At 42.2% G+C, this 15,882-nt stretch overlaps 1 protein-coding gene across 1 annotated transcript in view; it reads right to left on the bottom strand.

The window, feature by feature from the left end:
* The window catches only part of itga5 (integrin, alpha 5 (fibronectin receptor, alpha polypeptide)), a 32,347-nt gene extending 20,827 nt beyond the window's left edge, over positions 1–11,520 (bottom strand). The window contains exons 1-2 of the mRNA XM_084916246.1: positions 11,061–11,520; positions 2,515–2,645 (exon numbers count right to left, since the gene is read on the bottom strand). Coding sequence (XP_084772372.1) covers positions 2,515–2,645; positions 11,061–11,269 — 340 coding nt within the window. The 5' untranslated portion in view covers positions 11,270–11,520. The remainder of the gene's footprint in view (positions 1–2,514; positions 2,646–11,060) is intronic.
* Positions 11,521–15,882: the final 4,362 nt, after the last annotated feature.

Raw genomic sequence — 15,882 nt, 5'->3', positions numbered from 1 at the left:
CTAATCGGCCAGGTGAAGTTTAAGACTGACCAACATCTGTGTTGGTTTGCGTTAACTTCCCAAGATAACCAAAAGTAGCATTCAAAAAGGTGGTCTTGTAATTCATACTGTCTAACTATGCTCAGGTTATCTTGCAGGGTGACAGAAAGGAAGCACCTAATAGTAAGGACCCAAACAAGGTTAGCAAAGTCTTTATGTGGCTCTGTGTCACTATAATGAATGATGAAAAGCTCTTTTTGTTGTCTGTGAGGCGACGGAAGGCAGCCAGCTGTAATCATGTGGAATTCCTTTAAGATGAAAATAGAGGAGATTCACAGGGGAGATAAAGGGAAATCCAGAGAAGGACCCACAACAAGATGTGATCCGACCAAAGTCCCCCTGGGAGGCTGGATAGCACGGTGTGCTGATGTGATGTGGTGCCAGTCTCTCCAGGGAGCAGAGGGGCAGTGAAGGTCTGCAGTGCATACATAGACTCACTGTCTACTTTGAACTGTGGGTGAGTGGAGAGCCATTAGTGTGGTCAGACCCTCTCGTTTTAAGTGTGTATGTGTTTTGCTGTGTGTCAGTGAGGTAGAAGACAAATGGCCAAATTCACTCATCACATCAGCTGCCCCTGTGGGAGTACTGACAGCAGGAGACGAGAGGGGGACAGAAGAGAGCTGGTCTCTGGTTTCTTGGCCTTTCCTCTTTTCTCTCGTTCCCTGCCTCCCATCCTGTATGTGTCCTCTCAAATAGACAGGCTCTTATCTCAGTGGCAGAGGAAGTGGATAGGAGGGAGTCTCTGGCCACTTTGACCCAATTAGTTAGGCTAATTAAGAGGTTCTGTGGCCTCTGGGTCAGAGCTCAAAAACACCAAGAAACAGGCGACCTCTGACACCACTTTGTTTCAAGAATATACAAGACACTCTAGAGCCATTTTCTTTATTATTCATACTGAATAAATTGGGGAAAAGAAAAAAAAAAATCACTAAATGTCTTTTTTATTGCACTAGTCTTTACTATCATGATTGGCAAAGAAAATACAGGCAAAGCTGCAGTAAATGAATTGCAGCAGTAAATGTCATTCATGTAACAGCTGCTTGTCATAGCCATATTTGCATGCAGATGTTCATGGACTAAGCGTTCCTCCACAGCACTGCAGTTTTACTCTGATCCAGATGTGAGAGCTGGCACTGGCACTCTAATCTGCTCTTTCAAAGCATTTTCAAAATATGAAGGACTCTGACAGCCCAGGAGACTAACCTTGACCGCGAGGGCTCATTGAATGTGCATGATATCACTCTGCGTGGCCTTTAGCCAGCATCCATGGCTGCACGACACATTTTATGTTGCAAGAAAAGCAGTGCTAAAATAGTGGAGCAAAGGGTACCAAGCAGTGGCGTCCAATAGGGGGGAAAAGGGCTTGTGAAACATGCAGTGGAATATTTCTCCACTTTGTCGATTAGGGAGAATAAATTTAAGTTGGTCAACAATTCTAAGTTTGATTTCCCAGTAAAGAAGCCAGAAGTGATGGGGTCCTCCTACATGTATGCTTCATACTGTTTGTGTGTTTGTATAGGAGTATGTCTTTGCTACATCGTTTATAATTTGACCTGCTCTTTCTTCACTTCGCCGTGGATCCATTGTGCAAAACAGGGCTTGTGGGCACTCTGTCAACATACTGAAACATGAATCCACTCTTAAGACAACCTCACACGCTTCCTCGTGTTCTTCTAAACCACTTTACTTGATTTTGACTCAACTGGAGCCTCTTTGTTAAGACTGGTAGTGTCTACCTCACCTGTCATACAAACAGGATATTTCTTTGTCCGACCTATTTGTTTATTGGTTGCTTATCTCCGTATACCTCCCGAGGCCAGGCAACACAAACATGATCTGGAGGAAGGAAGTAGTACCCTTCAAGAACTCTTTGACACCTCATTATCTTTTTATCCCTGAAGAGAAGACAAACAGGAAAAAAGGAACACCCAAAGTCCAGGAACTAATGTAGCCAACAACCACTCAATGGAGTAAAACAATGATTCCTTTTCCAGAAAGAAAATGCTCTGATTGCCTCCAAAAAATGGGCAGAGAAACAACAATACTGAATAGTTTAAGAGCAAACAATATATCCCAAAAAACAGGTTAAAGGAAAAAGGGAGTGTAGTTGCATTGCACAGATAACAGGATTGTGCAAATAACCTTCTATGAAGTAAAAAGCTCCAAAGCCTCCACTTTGGCTAATTTTTTTCTTTCATTTCTAACTCTGCATGATGTCAGTGAGAAACAGCACCAGCTTTGAGCCTGAAAACAGCACATCTTCTGATCAAACCTCATGGTTGAACAGAAGAAATTTGACATAAAGGGAGGGAGAAGGCAGAAAAAAATTGTTTGTTTCAGAGAGTGGATGAACTGATTTGCAGCATCAAGGCCCCGTGGAAAAGGATTTCTTTTGAATTGCAAAGCTAGAAAAGAGCATAAAACTTCTTTGGCGCTAATGAAGCCCAGAGTGTAAATATCAGTCATAAGACTTACCTTCAAGGTCAAATTTGATGGCGTGGCAGTCGGTTTGGCTGGAGCTCCATGGACAGTAGAATACAGACCCTCCCTCTGTAACGTTGAACTGCTTTGTTCTAGCCTTGGGGGCTCCAACCAGCACACTTGCACTGCAAAGAAAAGACAGACAGGGTGGGTGACTAACAGATAACCAAGCATTTTTAAATGTACATTTTTTAATCAAACCACAGTTTGTAGCTCAAAAGTCATTTCACACATATGCTACACCCTTTTTTAATCAATCAGAGGTGCATGTGAGAGTGCAAATGTACCACACAGATACAAAGTTTCTGTTATTTGAAGTTGCACCGATATGAGAACAGCATGGGTACTTTGCTTTAGGTTAAGGTGTCAAACCTAAAGTAAAGAGAATATTTCCAACACAGCTAAATGCCAGCCATCTCCTGCTGTGAGCTACATGTGAGAAAGGAAAACTTTCGGACACTGTCCCAACCTAATTTTTTCCAACATTTTTGGGAGTTCATGTGTGAAAACATCTCCAGCCTGACTTCAATTAAAAACTGCATTCCAGACCTCCCACCTGAACAGCTTTAAGCATGATCCGGCGCATGTTATTTTAAACATCCTAACAGGTTGCAGCACTGTTTTACATAATCCCCTAAAACCACTGCAAGCTGCAGCAATGTTGACAGGCACATTCACTCCCTTTGTTTACAGTAAGACACATACAAGGGGAAACAATTGCATGGTCACACACGCTCCCCTGTGGGCCAGATTCACAAGGAAAACAAAAAAGCAGACAGGCTAAGTAGAGTCACCCTCTTGTTTCTACAGCTGTGATACTAAACATCAGTGTCCTTGGAGCTACACTGTACAACTACAGAAAGGCAAGTCACCCGTGAACAGGCGCAACCAGTAGACACGGAAAGAATAGTGAGGTTATAGGTGAGTTCCAAACAGAAATAAAAGAATAAAAGCAGTAGGGGGTGCTATGTAAATTGAGACAATCAAGCCTTAGGCAAGATTAGGGGGGGAAACCTATCCAGTAGATAATTTGCCTAAGGGTTTAGCCATTACCTCATTCCTGAGCCACTTGACCTGACAAGCATCACAGACGTAGTTGGGATTGATGTGGGTAGAGGAGGTATGGGACCAATGAGACCAGACAGTGTCTAGGGAGCTTAAAAACAGGAAGAATACACCCTTTCCTGCCCTAGATCTACCAATAGTGCATGAAGGTTTACATTGGGGCTAAACTTAGTATCATGGCCCGAAGGGTAACTACTCAGTATGGTCCAGAAAAAGACAGGAGAGTCAGTATGAGTCAAACAGCAGTTAAACGGTGGAATATTCCAAGGATGGTGTAATCCACTGTAATTAATCCTCCTGGAACATAACTGTAGATGCTAAGATGCAGAAAACCACAGAGAAAAAAAAAAATCTAACAGCGGTGGGGCAGGGTCTACTGATGGTCAGCACAAAGCTTTGAAATCCTCTAGTATCTATGGTTATGAAAACACATATGTGGGAGAACAAAGAGAAGGTCACGGTCGCACTGTTACTGTAGCCTGTACCTGATAAGAATGTGCAATGCCAGTTCCAAATCCAGAGCAGAAACTCCCGTTGGAAGAGGAACAAAGAAGCAAACCAATTCAATTTGGAGAGGAAGAACCTGTGTCCCCCCACCCTTTTATTTTTGACTCAGGGATATCCCAGTAAAGCAGCAAAGACCTGCATGTTCAGTATTGTAAATCACAGCAAGATTTCCTAGTTATGAATTCTCACAATAAGACAGATGGAGAGCTTGCTTTTGCTATCTTTAAATTCAGATCTGAGTTTAGAAGTAGCAGAAGTTTCTCACCAGCAGACCACACACTTCATGTGTGCCTCTTACAAGTCCTCCAAACCTATGCGAGAAAAGTTCATTGAGCACAGTTGCCTTTGTTTCAGCCAAATGCTCTCGGACAACCAGGATGAGCAAATGATTTTTTGGCAAAATAATTTAAGAATTAATCTGCAAGCACATGCATGCAATAAATGACACAGCTGGAGGAACATGTACACAATAACAAGGCAGAGGAAACAAAGCCCAGCATCTTTTGTTGAATCAGATCTGAACAGAGTCCAGCCACAGTTGGCCATGGCAGCTTTTCAAAGAGAGGAGAAAAAAAATAATCAGGAAATAACCAAACAAGCACATCATGCTTTAATCAGCAAGCTGGCAGTTGAAGGCAGTTTTTTTGACGACTTTACACTGATACATGCAGATGTGCAAAGACGCGCACACACAAAGATCTGCACAGTAAAGCAGGAAGAATTAGCATTTAATGGGTCTTTATCTTTGGATGATCTATCAACTTCTCGTTGGCATTTCCCCACCCTTATCTTATAGCTGCATGCTCAAAAGAAAGAGCTTTTGCATAATTAGCATTTAATGAGGCTCAAACGTCAATCTGCTGAGTGCGACTCATCAAATTCCTTGGTAAAAGTAGGGGCATGAAAAGACACGTAATTAGAGGCAGGCACAAGATTTCTCAGCTGTTCAGGACAGAGATACTCCTGAGATGGGCTGCATTAGTGCTGCAATGGCTAAAGTGAAGACTAGGCAAATAATTCCTGTAGTGCAGTGAAAACAGCAGTACAGTATCCATCTGACAGGCAATAAAAAGGTCAAATGTGATCATCTCAAACAGATCGGTCTGCTCATTTGGTCATGCTGCTATGAACAAATGGCAAGCCAATTTCACACACAAAGAGATTTGAGCAATGTTTTAATGGGAAAGTCAGGGCAGATGAAAAGCATTAGTGGCTTCTTCATGTCCCACCAACTGCCTTACAGCAGCCACTAATGATGCGCACCACCCAGCTGACAATTAAGCATTAATTAAACTAGTTTAAACGATTTAGGCTGCAAGTAAGGAATGTGTAAACAACAGCTTCACTGTAACCAAGTACTGGGTTTGTCTCATTAGAAGGTCAGAAATCAGGGGACATTCGACAAAAAAACATTTCACCACGCCATAATTGCCAGACTGCAACCACTATTTTATGTGGGGTTGAGAAATTAAGGGTGATACAGAGTGCTGGAACTTGCTGATGTGACACAACTGTGCGTAGCCGTAACTAATACGCTTTATGATGAGGTTACAGAGGGAAGTTGTCAGCAGTCAAATTCCTCTGTTACCCCCCTCCTGTTCAGCACAGCATTTTTCCCCCCATTCCACATTTAATTGTCTTCCACCCAGCTGCAAGGCTGATGTCACTTGAACACTATTAAAAAAAAAAAAAAAAAAAAAAAAAAAGATTTAAGCTCGAAAAGGGAAAAATTACAATCACATTTTAAGCCTCCAGTTGCAGTCACCGGCTGCAGTCACCATCTGCAGTCATAAACACGGCTCAACAAATGCTACGGTTCTTGTGCACAAAGAGGGCCAGAGAAAAGAACCAGCGGCCCTTGAACCTTAGCAACACCTAAGTAAAACACGTGTGCCCCAGAGTTTGCACTAACCTATTAGGATATGGTTAAACACTGGAGTGGTTCCATATCAGAAAAAGGATCTCATATGCAGTGATCTGATCTAAGCCAGAGACAGCTCATGACCTTCGCTGCTCTCATTCCTTCAGTGAAAAAGAGAGATTTAAACGTCCCTCTCATGAACAGTTTGAATGAAACCTGGATCAGCAGGAGCAGAGACAAAATTCGAAAGCAAGTTAAAATGTGGAACACGTATAAGAAAAGCTGAATGATTTCCAACTGTAGCGTGACTGACACTTGAGAAGTGAGATCAGCTGAATGACAGAAATGAGAGGCAGTAGTGTCTGATGATTTATTGCAGATCACATGGACCCATACAACAGGATAGTACTCTCAAAGTCAAGGCCAGACAGAAGCTGTTTGAGTCCTTACAGCTGCCATATGGACGCTCGTCTAGTCACACACACACCACATACACACATGTTGTCAATGCTGCTGTCCAGGAGCCTGAATATGATGAGAGTAGCAGTGTTTGGTTGGCGCGTGCTGACTACAGTGAGTCTACTACGCTGAGCAGAGGCCACCTTTTTCTTAACAGTCAGATGTTACTGTAAGTTGCAGGACGGGGAAAAGATCTATATGTAGCTCTACAAGCCTAGAGCAAGTTATGTCCTTTTTTTTTTTAACAATTTACAGACATTTCCAGATCCCAGCACTGACTTGAAAAGAAGTCATTAAGATCTGAAAATGCACCCACCAGTGATGATAAGATAAACAGCCCAGTCTCTCAAGGATCTGATCCCATATCACAGCAAAACCATTTCCTCTGTATCCTCAGAAGGATAATATAGCCGGGCAACAGGTGGCCTGGAAATTGAGGCACTGCTAGCTAAGGTAGCCAAATAATGTTGTTTATTGTCACACAGGCAAAATGTGTGCGCATCCAAGCAGATGTCACAACCAGAAATAACAGCTTAGGCTTCAATACTTTATGCTATTCAGCAGCTGACTCTCTTCACAGCTCTCAACCAGGAGCTGTTACGCGGATCAGCAATTTGACAACAAGTTCATTCAGCGATCATTGCCTTTTCTTCCAACTTTTCAACAAGCAGCAATCAGTTTGAACTCACTAGAGTGAATGTGGGGAAAGCAGTAGCTGTTTTGTTAAAACCATTGATGTGTCAAGTTGTTTCACAAGTGGCAAGCAAGACATTTAAAACACCCGGCTACTAAGAAAAACATCCAAAATGACTCAGATTTTCATCTTTGCATTTTCTCATACCAAACTGTTGCCCATCCCCAACCACGATCACAGTCTCTTCCTCTTTCACAGTCCTCTGCAGGGATTTTACTGCTGCTGGTTCACACCTCTCCACAATGGCCACATCAGGGGGTCTAATGCTCTCACCTCAGAATAGAGAAGCTGTTGTATTAAACATGGGGGATTGCAGCTGTTGGAGCACTTTGCCTCTCCACCCCTCTGACCCCTGCTGCACCCACACATGCAGCTCACATTCATAGGCAAGAAAGGCTAAATGTTACCTAAATATTCCTAAATAATAAAACTGATTCTAATTTGAATTTCACAAGAAGACAATGGCATCATGTGCTTATTGCCATATAAAGGACAGCCCTTATCAGATTACTATAGAAGTGAGTCATTCATGATTCAAGGTAAAACAAACCAGGCTTGCTGGCAGTGAGACATTAAATCTGAAGTATCAGTCAGGCCAGCCCTGACCAGTGGCTAGCTCCATTCCACTGGCCCTTTAAAGCCATCATCACCATCCACGTTGACATCTGTTTCCACTGCAACACACAGAGACTCATTATAAAAAAGTATCTTTTACTAAAAGAAAAACAGCAAAACCTAGAAAGAGACTACAGTGTAACCGAGCTAACTATTCCCACCTGACTTCACAAAAACCTGCATGAATATTTCCCACCTACTGGCCAGTAGGTGAAAACAACATTTGACAACAGAAAATTAAAGCTGCTTTTTAAGGCTAATAAATTAAAAAAAGAAATGAGTCACAGTGAAAGCTCCTTCAGTGGAAAATGGTAAACAAATTCTGCCATTAGACAAAGGGCCCCTTTGTCTGCACGTAACAACGAGAACCTGGATGAAGAAAAGCTTGGCAACCCAAATATACAAGCTGTGCTGTGCTGCAGCTCAAACACTTACTGGTTTGATTTAGAACCAGGTCTATAGACCAGGACACCAATGAAAACAATAACAGAAATAAGACTGATCATATATGGAGAGCGACCCCTGCACAGGCACAGAAAAAACACTGGTGCATTAGCAGCCAGTCCAGTGTCAATATTAGTTTAACTCTAACACTGTTTGAGAGATTAAACTGTAGGAGAGTTACCAACATGGACTGGCTGACCTTGCCATGTGTTTGTCACGGCCAAACCAGGACAGGCACAGGGCTTGCTAAGCTAATCCATATCACCAAACACATCACTGAAACACATCAACCTGTCTCTTCTGCTCATACACTCCAGGCGAGGTCTGTTATTGTTTACAGCTCCTGATCTTTAACCTTTTCTATCTCGGTATGATCCACTCCCTTATCCATGCCAGACACCAGAGAAAGTCAAAGAGCAGTCAGTTAGTGGTTGTGATTAAGTGGTTGAGGAAAGAGTAAGCCCTCCAAAGTCCATGTAGAGGAGGGTACACAAGGGGACTGATGTACACAGAAAAAAGCAAGCCTGTGAAATGTCCATCTTCACTCAACATGGAGAAACATGCTCACACAACAGGGAACCATATATCCTCTTGCTCTTCCTGCCCTGTTCTGACAAGAGCTGTCACACATAGTTCTATCCTCAGGCGTCCTTCCATGGGGGGCCATCCACAAATGTCTAAATTTAACTTTATTATGTCATGCCAAAGGGCATGGCAGACCCACATATATAAACTAGCTGTCAAGGATCATCATCAAAGTGGGTGAAAGCAGCCCACTTCTTTGTTGACTTGACAGCAGCTTTATTGATAGGAGAAAGTCTCAGTCTCTGAATCCACATCTGCAATCTGCATGGATGAAAAGCAGCAATAATTTTACCTAAAGGTTGGAGCCAGGCTCACAGCAGTTCATCCTGACAAGAAGAATCTCTTTGTGCAACCCTCAACTGACCTCACAGTGGTTCCAGATACTCCCCCACATCTTGTGGCTCCAAAAATTGTGGACGATGATGATGTGATGGCAAAACAAGAGATAATAGGAACTCATTTCATGTCACTGCTGATAATGTTTGATGCGTACACTTCTAAGAAAGTGTGGATGAAATGTGGCAGATGAATGTGGTTTGCAGATAAAGCAATGAGTAATGGTTTTAAATGTGCTCTCTCAGACTTTCGTTTTATTTGATGTCTGCCTTTTGAACACAGATCATCAGGAGGAAAATTACAGGGCAGTGTGTTTTAGGAAACTACATTTAAGCAATATTCTTGTCCTGGACATATAAACCATTGTCTCACGTCCACCTCCATGAGCAGAGCGACTCAACTGTAAAAAAGTTCAGATTAAGTCATCGGTAAGATGACGTCTACAGTGTCTGATACTTAATGAGACTAGGAGTTATGATGGGGAGAGAGGCTAGACAGTGGGGGAAGGTTTAGGCGATGGGTGAATTAAAAAGCCTGCAGAATGACATCAGCATAGGAGGAAATAAGGAGGGGAAAGCCGGAGAGGGGGAGAGGGATCTGTGCATGCAAGCTTCACATTCTAAATCATACAGCTCTCCTAAAACCCCTGCTTCCCAGGCAGGGAAATAAAAACCAATAGCAGAAGGAGTTTAAAGAGACAGTCAGGGCCATAGAAGAGGAGGAAATCTGTTCATGTCTGAGAGTCTGCCGTCCAGGGAAGTGGGGAGGAGAAACAGGGAAACTAAAGCTGATGCTCGCGGCCCACTCGGCACAAAGCCCGTTCTCAAATCGCTGCATGCTGGCTGCTTGAACAGTGGTCTGAGAAACTGTTCAGCAGACACATCGTCAGCCAGAGAGTGTGATTACATTGGAGTGAAGTCCTGACTCCAGCTGTATAACCTTTTGTTAATGATTACTGCAATTACAGGTTTGGGTGGAAGTCTCACCAAAATATAGTGAATGGTCAGCAACACAAAAAACAAACACAAATGCAGAACTGTCAGGAACTAATGTAATCTATGTCTTATCTTTTCCTGCATTCCAGCTGGTAGAAAGACTATATGATACTGGGACAGAGCATCCCCCACCCCACCCCTTATTTATATTCCCCACAGAATACTGGAGTATAAGTCCTGGTCACAGCCATGCCTGCCAAAGTTTTACTTCCAAAAGTGACTGATGCCAAAAACCCCTCGGGAAGAATACTGAGACGGTCACTGCATGCTAAGAGTCACTGGGATCACATCCCAGATGAACCAGGAAGCATCACAATCAGCCACAGCATTTAATACCGAGATGTGATCGCTAAAGGTTGCAGTGAGGTGGCTTGTTCTGGGGTTTCGAGGCAAGGGCGGATTAAAAGGTCATCTTAATTTTGTAATTTGGTGGGACAATGAGATTAAGTTTTGAGGGAGATTTCCGAATGTTCCGATCTTTGTTTCGGTTCATCTCAATATAAAAGACTGAAGCTTTCAGTCTTTTATATTGGAGTTATGTGGGCTTTATTTCAGAAAACACTTACAACAAAAAATCAAATTTTCTGGATAAATTCAATTGCAGTAAGTTGTAGGCAGACTGACCGTGTGCGCGCTGTGCGCAAGGCATGCGTCCAGGAAGCACAGTATACACACAAAACTCAGATTTTCCGAGCCAAAACAACATCCCACAAATGAAATGTGTTTCCTATTGGAAACTTCTGACTTTAACGGGTGAGCTGTAGATGGCTGAAGTTTGGCCAGAAGTTCCGAAATACTTCAGTGAACACTGCAATCTGTGCGCAATATTTGCGTACAACTGGGAAACTTGAATTGCCCAGATAAACCTCAAATGTTTCAGACCTTATACGGAAACTATGTTATATTTTATTTTTTTTATTTTTTTACTACATAACGCTCTGCAGTTAAATTTTCTGTTTTCTATATTAAGCACACTTACCTGCCAGAATCAGACAAATAAAAGTCAACTGCATATCCGAAGTAGCTCCCATTGGGTCCGCTGTAAACAGCTGGGTTCTCCACATCCAAGTTGAAAGCCTTGCAGGCAGGCTTAGAAAGAGTCAGTAATAGCCCGATAATACAAAGAAATGAGCGTGCGAAAAAGGCTACTATCCCCGGCGTCTTTGTGAGCAATCTCACCAAGCCCATTTTTGACAATAAATTAATCCACTAAAGTTAGTTTTGAATGGTGAAATTGCCCAAATGTTTTGCTTTCTAGTCCGTAGATCAAGCCTGTAAACAGTGGGGAGTAAAACTACAGTTGCATCCCTGTAACTCTAAGCGGCCAATATCTCATTAATGCTCCGTCAGCTCCTCTCGGCGTCCCCGCTCTTCTTGCGGCTTCTTTCTCTCTGCCCCTCTTCAGGCCCACGCCTTCTCTGCTCACCTAATCAGGATACATACAGCAGGGAGTTCCCAGACCCGTAACAGAGTTTAGAAGAGGAGGAGCTTGTGATTCCCTAAAAAAACGAAGAGAGAGAGGGGAGAAGAGAAAAAAAACTTCGAAGAGGGATCTTCTAATCCATTAACCCATATGTTTACTAATGTGATAGAAATGCGCTCACTTTTATCACTCACACTAAGACTGTTAACAATGGACCTTAAAGCCTCTTTCTGATTTTATCTCACACTTATCGTGACCCTTTGAGACCAAATTTGTTGGCAGAGAAGGTAGGCTGCTAGGTGATTGAAAGGTCAGTGAAACGTCACTTCACGCTTTTTTTAAAAAACTATAAATATAACTGCTTCGCTTTCCAAATGCAAGACTCCCATGTGCCTTTTCCCCTTCCCTTATGACCTATTTGTATAAATCTGTACTAATTATACGTCCATCAGCCACTCTTGGATCTCAATGTGTGATCCATATGTATTTCTATCTAATTACAGTGTGGATCTGATTTGGGCATATGATGTCTTCTGGGGAGCTTAAGGGGGGGTGTGGGAAGATTATGTATTTCTGTCTGAGTCACACGAGAGAGGAGCAAGGAAAGTGGTTAGGCTGTGAAAAGCATCTACTCACTGCAATGAGACCTTTAATAAACCAATCCAGGCCGACTGGAATTAGTGACTGTTGGTTTAGCTGATTCATCTGAGGCCTCAGGGATTGAACACAGGGGCCAAATTTGGCTGTGTGGCAGTAGCAACATGAACTCTCTGTCAAGTGCTGCTCATATTTATAACTCTTCTAAGTGCTCTGACACACAGAGCAGAAACTGATGGGAGTAATCCAGAGGGTCTGGGGGGGGCCAGTTCACAGCTGTCGGGGGTGCTCGATGGTTCAAAGCCCTAATCCCAGACAGGTCTCATTCTCTTACTCTGTTTTTAAGTCCCTAAGATGACAGTGCTGGTTCATTTTGAGAGCCAAGGCACAAGGTGTGGTTAATATACAAACGAGCTGTACCCATAAAAAACATTTGTTGTTGAAAGTTTTCAGCTGAGGTCATGGTTTGTTATTCAGAAACCCCAACACACGATGGCTCTCAAATAACAAGATAGTGCAGCTTCCAAAGGTGCACTGCTGTTTTATAATGATGCTTCTGGATGTTCTGAAATCTGAAGCAATTGGAGGTAGTCATGGTGGTGCAATCAGAGTCCTATGACCTCATGCATGAGGTTAGACACAGGGTATAATAGTATCAGCAAATGATAATCAGCTCTTAGTCATCACGGGCTTCTTTTTGTCTACTTACTGACAGCCATGGGTTTCGTGCTATCTGTGCACACAGATTTATCTGTGTGACCTGTTAAAGCATCAGAGTATTGGTTACATTTTTCTTTGAAGTAATTCCTCCTCTACTTCTTTTCATGCATACCTGCATGTACGCCATCAAGCAGGAACAAGCCAGTGCACAAAGCATGCTCCGTTATTAAGTATGTTCTGTGCCTAAAACCAGAGTCTCTTTTGCTTTCGGTGATGTGTAATTGAGTCTGGCTAACTGAACAGTATTTTCCATCTTGTCTTTTCAGTTGAAAAGGGGGTGTGGTTTTATTCCAATGCCTGGGCTTTGACATCATCACTCAGCCACTATGGCAACAGATTTGAAGTGCTGCAAAACACTTATAGCACACTTCACAGGACTCAACACAGCTGGTCAACTATTTTAAATATAGAACTGACATATTGGCACTGTGGTATAGCCTCTATGCAGTACGTACGTGTATGCGAACACATGCATACACACGTATAGTGTCTCTTGACTCTTTCTCTGTAATAACTGAGGATATGCTTTACAACAAACAAGCATCTATCACATGTTAGGACAGCTATATCAAGATGTGAAGGTGTGAAATCATGCTTTCACATGGGTAAGTTCTGTTTCTCGGTTGGTTTACACAGTGCAACAAGGTCGAGGTCTCTCTCCAAAGGCAAAGAAGGAACAGACATCGTTTTCAATTAATCATTAAGTTAAAATAAATCCAAAGAAATTTCTGATGAAAGGTTAGTCTAATAGCATCAGAAAACTCTCACTTTTTATTCTCCTTAAATAAATCACATTTGTTCTGGTTATTTTCACTCCTTGGTATTCAATGACCCCCTGCAAAGACTATGTGCCCCTCCAGGCGGGCTCATCCCCCAGTTTGAAAACCACTGTCTTAAGCTAAGGGTGTGGTGGCCCCAGCTTAGATATAAGACTAAGTTACTAATAAATAACAGTTATTTCTTTTGTTCTCCCTTTTAAAGTGGATCTGCAATAGAGCAGTGCACTTCAACTGTAAAAAATATATTCACAGTGAATAAAATCATTTAAGCTTTTTTAAATAGAGGGAGCTCTGTGAAGAGTGCTTTGGGATGCAAAGACTAAACTTTACATTTAAAGATGAAAAATGTTGGAGTGTGAAGTGAGAACGAATCAGGCTTTCCAGACCTCCTAAGCAGTTTGTGTCTACCAGCTTAACACTACATTAGTTTCTAATACCACAAACACTCAAATCGCCAACTGAAATTAGGTTGTGCTGTAGGTGTACTGTGGCAAAGAAGACAGTTTTGTAAAATACTCGAAGTTTCAAAATAAAGGTAATCTCCAGCTCTAATTCAGCAAACAGTCATTACCAGCTATTAATCTTTGTTCCAGAAGACACCAACCTCCATCCCACCTCCTGATCTCATTTCTCTTTGTGTCACCAACTGTGAGATGATACTGATAGGCTCCACGGGGCTGGAGAGACACCCTGACGGTAACTGTTTTGCTTTTAAGTCACAGAGTAAACACCATTTTACCACCGGGAAACAGACAGTAAATAAAAGCCACAACAGATAACTCAGTAGTTCAAACACAGACAGGTCACGAGTGACAATGATTAAGAAGTTTAACTTCTGTTTGTTTCTTGTGTTTTTAACATTTAGTGGAATTTTGCTCGGAATAAAAAGTTTTTCTAATCAAGAAAAATGATGCCAATGATGGAGAATGTGGTTTTTGAATAGAGGGCTAAATTATTGTGTAAAACCTAACAAAGACTTTGAGAGGAATAGGACACTGAAATTAGAAGCTTCAGCTAATGTAAATGGTAAGCCTAAAAGCTGTCTGTCTGTTTCTCCTAACCAGGAGAAACACAATGACACACATCTTGCAGGCAGGAAATTCCTCTAGTGTAAAAGCCTGCCTGGTTTTCCTGTTTCACTGGGTTCATACTGTTCACTCTGTTACACTTCACTCGCAAACACACCTTGAATATATGCGCAGTCAGTTCCTATCAGCTTTGCTTTCCCATCTGCACTCTGTAACATTCCCCATGTTTATAATAGAAGGGTGGTGAGTGTTGCTGATATCTCCCGCTAGTATGAGACACTTCATACTGGATGACAGATTTGTCATGATGGGGTGGAAGTCCTGAGCCGGCCCGTGTTGCTGAGAAGCCCGTCTATTGTTTTCAACACAAGCTCTTAGCAACACAGTGGCTGAATCATATGATTGTTTCAGATGTTGAAATCTTTCCGGAGGCTCCTTACAAGGGAAAGTTTACCCACCCTGGTGCATTATGGTTTCCTCTTGTGAGCTTTTACTGTCAATACAAACAAATTGAGACAACTTGTGTGGGTAGTAAGATAAATCAAACTGTGTCCGTTGTTTTGTTGCCTTTTTTAAAAGAGTCATAAAATGGCTGAAAATGAGCAATTTTGGTTTTTATGTGCATCTGCAAATCAGTTTAAGGAAGCAGGGTACTAAAGCGGGGAAACGACCCCACTATCAACTCAACCAGCCTTGTTCTACGATCCATAACACACACACACACAAAGCCTCTCTAACCTGCCTGCATTTACAGCTCACTGCGCTTCATGGAGTGTTTAGTCTCTGTGGTCCCTCAATTGACATGTTTGCCTAAATACACAACTTTTTAAGAGGCCGCATAAAATACTTGACATCCTTTAGAGAAAGGTCACTGATTCAGAGTGTCCAGGCTGATAAAGTGAGACAAAATGCCAGCACCTGGCTATGGAGCATGGAACAAGACTGGCAAGAGAGTGAAAACACACTTTAATACTGGTATCAGCAGTGAAGCTTAATAGTGCTTAAATACTTCAAGCTGGACTCAGGAAGCAACATTTATATGTTATTACATTATAAAAAAAGAAGGCATTGACTGTTGAGGTCTCAAAACTGTAGAATTTGAATTAAAACACATTATTGAACAAAAAAAAATGTGTGCACTGCCCTTTGGACAATTTTGCATTCACGTTCAGGGTGTCCTGTTTTGTTTGGATGGTCTATATGTCTCACAGAGTAATGATATGCCCCCTGACCCCCTTGTTTTGCTATTGGGGC

The sequence above is a fragment of the Perissodus microlepis genome, chromosome 20, assembly GCF_051167445.1.
Source record: "Perissodus microlepis isolate ML-2025 ecotype Zambia chromosome 20, ASM5116744v1, whole genome shotgun sequence".
NCBI classification, from domain to species: domain Eukaryota; kingdom Metazoa; phylum Chordata; class Actinopteri; order Cichliformes; family Cichlidae; genus Perissodus; species Perissodus microlepis.
The sequence above is the reverse complement of the archived record's forward strand: the minus strand, read 5'-3'. Positions and strand labels throughout refer to the sequence as shown.